The 4,629-nt window shown below is 42.8% G+C and overlaps 1 protein-coding gene across 2 annotated transcripts; it reads left to right on the plus strand.

Annotated features, from left to right (window-relative positions):
• The first annotated feature begins 1,609 nt into the window (after nt 1-1,609).
• lpar2a (lysophosphatidic acid receptor 2a) lies at nt 1,610-4,537 on the plus strand. 2 transcript variants are annotated; one of them, XM_037475712.2, is made up of 4 exons: nt 1,610-1,823; nt 2,506-3,269; nt 3,622-3,872; nt 4,301-4,537. In XM_037475712.2, exons 1-4 carry the CDS (start codon nt 1,801-1,803, stop codon nt 4,391-4,393), a joined length of 1,131 nt encoding a protein of 376 aa, XP_037331609.2. In that variant the 5' UTR covers nt 1,610-1,800; the 3' UTR covers nt 4,394-4,537. The 2 variants fall into 2 exon arrangements, with proteins under 2 accessions (XP_037331609.2, XP_037331610.2); XM_037475713.2 differs by having other exon boundaries at nt 2,520-3,269.
• The last annotated feature ends 92 nt before the right edge of the window (nt 4,538-4,629 follow it).

Below are 4,629 nucleotides of genomic sequence, written 5' to 3' on the forward strand. Positions count from 1 at the left end.
GTTATCACTGAACAAGTTATTAATAGCAGGATTATAATGAATTTGTTTGCTTTAATTTAATTGTTATTCAATTAATTTGAACTTTCCATTACTCAATAACAATTCAACAATTCTATAACATAATTGAATACAAATACAATAACATCAAACTGAAAGCAGAAAAAAATGATAATTTTTAATAAACGTGTTGCAGTTTCTCCCTGTGACCACTGGGGGGCAGTAATTGTACAGAGCGGATTCGCCACATGAATGTCGTTTTTCTCTATCCAAAAAAGTTAATACGGGTTCAGTTCTAAACTTGTAGTTGACTGTCATCTACTAAACACTTAAAGGCATGTGTAATATAGATTATTTGAAGTCCGAAGGTGATGTCGTCAAAACATCACCTTTGTATAGTTGGTGTGGCAATTATCAATATTTTACATTACATATTTTGGTTGTCATAAATATATGTCCGATTACGACTCTAAGTCGAGACGGTCCTGGTTATTTTTTTCTGCCATTTACCTGAAAAACTATTGGTGTAAATTGTCCACATCGACGCACTTGTGGGTAATACTGAAGTTTTCCTGTTTTAACCACAAGAGCGCGACGACACTCGTAATTCTAACACATATTCAAGCTAAGCGGCCACTTTACCAAAGGCTTTTACTGAAAAAACACTTATTGCATATATATATATATATATATATATATGCAATAAGTGTTTCTTCAGATATTATATATATATATATATATATATATATAGAAACATTATAAATAAATATTAATAATGTAGTTCTTTCCTATTACCACAAGAGGGCAGTTACGTACGTCAGTCTGTTCTAACACAAATACTCCTAAACTAACTAAACTAAATCATTGAGGTGTTTTGTATTACCATTTTATGATATACAATTCTCTATAGACTATAATAATGCTTTTTATTGGCATATTTTATGGCATACTATACGATGGTTCATATGCTATTTCTTTACATAAATTACAATGGCGTTTTACATTTATGACACTTATTTATTGCATAGCATACTTGTATAGCATACTATGCTTTTGTTACTATTAAGTTGCTCTTTTTATCACATACTATACTTTCATTTTTTATCACACTGATATGAGAAATTAGTGTGGAAATGTTCATGGTGTTTTATAACTCGTTCTCCTATGGTGTCTGTATTATATTTTGCATTGCATGCTTCACGCTTTTTATGAGTGAGAGTTTGTCTTGTCAACGAATCTGACGCACTTTTGAAGTTCCTCCCTGTGGCCACAGGGGGGCAGTAACTACCTGTTGTCCACCGGCACCACGACAGACACGAAACTAAAAACTTTTCCGGAAAACACCTTCACAATAAAAGTACTAGAAGACACATGTCCAACACTGCATAATATCCCCTACTTTGTGCCAGTTAGTATGCGCTTATGTGCCAATTGATTTCTCCCCCCTAAAAAAAACGATGGGCGTTTATCTGGACTGATTTCTCTCGCGTTGTCCGACTTGTTTTTATTTTTATTTTTGCATGTTTCTTTTGCCACATGCTCCTCCTCAACAAAAAAAAAATACTAACAGTTCTGCGACCCATTGTAAGAATTCCCCCCCCCCCCCGTGACAGACATTTCCGGCTGCAGAGTGACGGCAGCACAGCTACCTGTCCGTCGGGTCCAGCTGATCTGATTGAGAACGATTCACTGAGGCGTCGTCTTGGACGAGAAGTCAAGCGGCACAGAAGCTCAAAGACTTGTTTCACTACAGATTCACTACATGGCAGCTATCGACTCAGGGCTCATGTCGGACGTGTCTGGATGGACGCGACTCTGAAACGGCGGTAGGTTTCGGTTTTGTTCGATTGAAGGTTTAAACAAATCCGCAACGCAGAATTTTCATTTTAAGAAATAAATTAGCAGCAACACATGTCACTTAGTCAAAACACGTGACATTATTTCATATTTTTTTTTAGGATTGTTGCCCCAGAATGGAGAGTAAATCAATTTTGAATAGTTTTAGCTTCGACTTTCTTGGTAAATATTACTCTAGCAAATTGTTTCAGCCGTTCAAAGTCTGAACGCTGCCGTTTTTTTCTTTTTTCGGGAAACTGAATAGGCCACTTTTTACATTTTGGACGACCGAACAAAGACTCGCACATCCTTTCACACCTTTTTTTCGTAAATTCTATTTAGTTAATATGGTGCTTGGTTTGATGCTTTAAAAAAACGTGTTTTGACACAAGTTTTTTTTATACCGCCTGATGTTGTGATCACTGATGATTGAAAACCACTCTGTTAAATGTATTGAGTTGAGTGAACAGCAGGTGACTCTAAATCGACAGTTGAGTGTTTTTCCAATAGAAAAAAGTTATAACCTCCAATTAGTTAAAATGTCAAAATGATTAAACTGTCATTTCATTGTTCAAATACATTACGTAATTACATTAAACGTGGGCTGGACTGATTGAAGTATGGCCTGTTGTTGTACCTCTCGGAGACGCTATATGTATCCTAACATTTCAGCGCTGTGTCTGCAGTTCAGGCCATGGAGAGCAGTGTGACCGCCTGCGACTACAGCCGCAACGTCACCTTCTTCTACAACTTGGTGGGCAAGAAGATCAGCACAGAGTGGGCGACGAGAGACTTTCTGGTGATCGGGCTGGGCTTGACAGTATGCGTCATTGTAGTCTTGGCCAACCTGCTGGTGATGGTGGCCATCTTCAAGAACCACCGCTTCCACTTCCCCATCTACTACCTCTTGGGAAACATGGCCGCGGCAGACATGTTTGCAGGCATCGCCTACGGCTACCTGATGTTGCACACGGGCCCGTGGACCAGCACGCTCTCCAAGAAGCAGTGGTACATCCGCGGCGCTTTGATAGACATCAGCCTGACGGCCTCCGTGGCCAACCTGCTGGCCGTCGCCGTGGAGCGCCACCAGACCATCATCACCATGCAGCTGCACAGCAACATGACCAAGCGGCGCGTGGTGCTGCTCATAGTCTGCATCTGGGCCGTGAGCATCGTCATGGGCCTGGTGCCGTCCACCCTGTGGAACTGCGAGTGTGACCTGGACGACTGCTCCACCGTCGCTCCTCTCTACAGCCGCCGCTTCCTCATCTTCTGGGCGGTCTTCAACCTGCTCACGTTCCTCATCATGGCGGCCATGTACACTCGCATCTTCGTGTACGTGAGATACGAGACATGGAACGAGTCTCGTCACACCACGGAGATGCGGCACCAGCAAACTGTTGTCAACCTGATGAAAACCATCTCCATGGTCCTGGGTGAGAAGCTGTTTGTTTAAAAAAAAAACTTGAGTTGCACACAAACACACAATGAACTCTATACGCCTAGCTTTGTCTCACTGTTTCTACCAAACATGGCAGCTTTATTCATTTTAACTCTCAAATTAAAAGAAACGCCAATTTCCAGCAGTTTCTCTGAAATGATTGTTTAACATGAATTCCACTTGTCACTTAATGTGAGTAAAGAAATTAGGCTTTTTGAAGGTATGAATACTAAATGTCCTTAGATGTTACATAATCTATGCACAGATCCCTTCTCTCAACTTTTACATCGAGTAACCACGGTCGAAACGTTAACGAATGTTGCTACACTTTGGAAACGGGTCGGCAGGTGCCTTTGTAATCTGCTGGATGCCCGGGCTGCTGACGCTCCTGCTGGACGGGCTGCTGGGCGAAGCCAGCCACGCCAACGCCTACGAGAAGTTCTGTTTGGTGATCGCCGAGTGCAACTCTCTGGTCAACCCGATCATCTACTCTCTGCGGGACGACGAGATGCGCCACACGTTCAAGTGGATCCTGTGCTGCTTGTGTGGGAGCGGCGCCGAGCGGCCGCCCGCCGAGAACGACTCCCCCCCGCCGGAGGTGACGCTGCGGATTCAGCCGGCGAATGTGAAACCCCCCCCCCCACACGCCCTCGAAAGCACTTTTTGAAAAACAGGCCTCGCTCCACGTGTGGCGGTATCTCCCGTCTAGATTAACAAAAAAAAGGCCCACATTCTCGCGCTCTTGAGTTTCTGCCCCTCGGTGAGACACGCAGGGTTTCACGTCACGCACAAAGGAACACGGCTATTTACATCTAAGGTTTCCGGTATGTGGTACCTGCCGCGAGTTAGAACCAGTAGATGCCTCCCACGGATTCTGGGTTTTGTTTTGTTAAGTGAAGACTATTTTTCTCATCAAAGGGGCGGGGGGGGGGGGGGGGGGGGGTGATAATGAATGTTGAGTCGATGTGATTATAAACTGTCCTTCATGTCCTGTGCTGCTGAATAAGAGTTGTGTTCTGCTCACAGGAGACTGTTGGCTGTGTCCGGAAGTTTGAAGATCAGCTTGACTGTATGGAAACGACCAATGAAGAAGCCCGTTGGACAATGCCGGGGTTATGATGGTCCTTCAGAAGAAACCGGTCTTAACCCTCAGTCATCTAACTGGCAGGCTCAACTGAATATAAAGATACACCTCTTTAAAAGGATTTGAGGGACAAAGTCTTCCAGGTCTGACAAGAGTCAAATATTAATCATCAGATGGTGCAATCTCTCCTTTTTATTACGTTTGACTATCACAAGAGCATTTGTGACAAATTATAAAATGAAAGACTGAAAAAGAAAATAAAGAAAAAAAA

This window comes from Pungitius pungitius, chromosome 12, assembly GCF_949316345.1.
Source record: "Pungitius pungitius chromosome 12, fPunPun2.1, whole genome shotgun sequence".
NCBI classification, from domain to species: Eukaryota; Metazoa; Chordata; class Actinopteri; order Perciformes; family Gasterosteidae; genus Pungitius; species Pungitius pungitius.

Coding starts and splice junctions, on each gene's coding strand:
- lpar2a (XM_037475712.2), top strand. CDS start 1,801: ATGGACGCGACTCTGAAACGGCG. Junction 1,824..2,505: donor GACGCGACTCTGAAACGGCG/GTAGGTTTCGGT, acceptor CTAACATTTCAG/CGCTGTGTCTGCAGTTCAGG. Junction 3,270..3,621: donor AACCATCTCCATGGTCCTGG/GTGAGAAGCTGT, acceptor ACGGGTCGGCAG/GTGCCTTTGTAATCTGCTGG.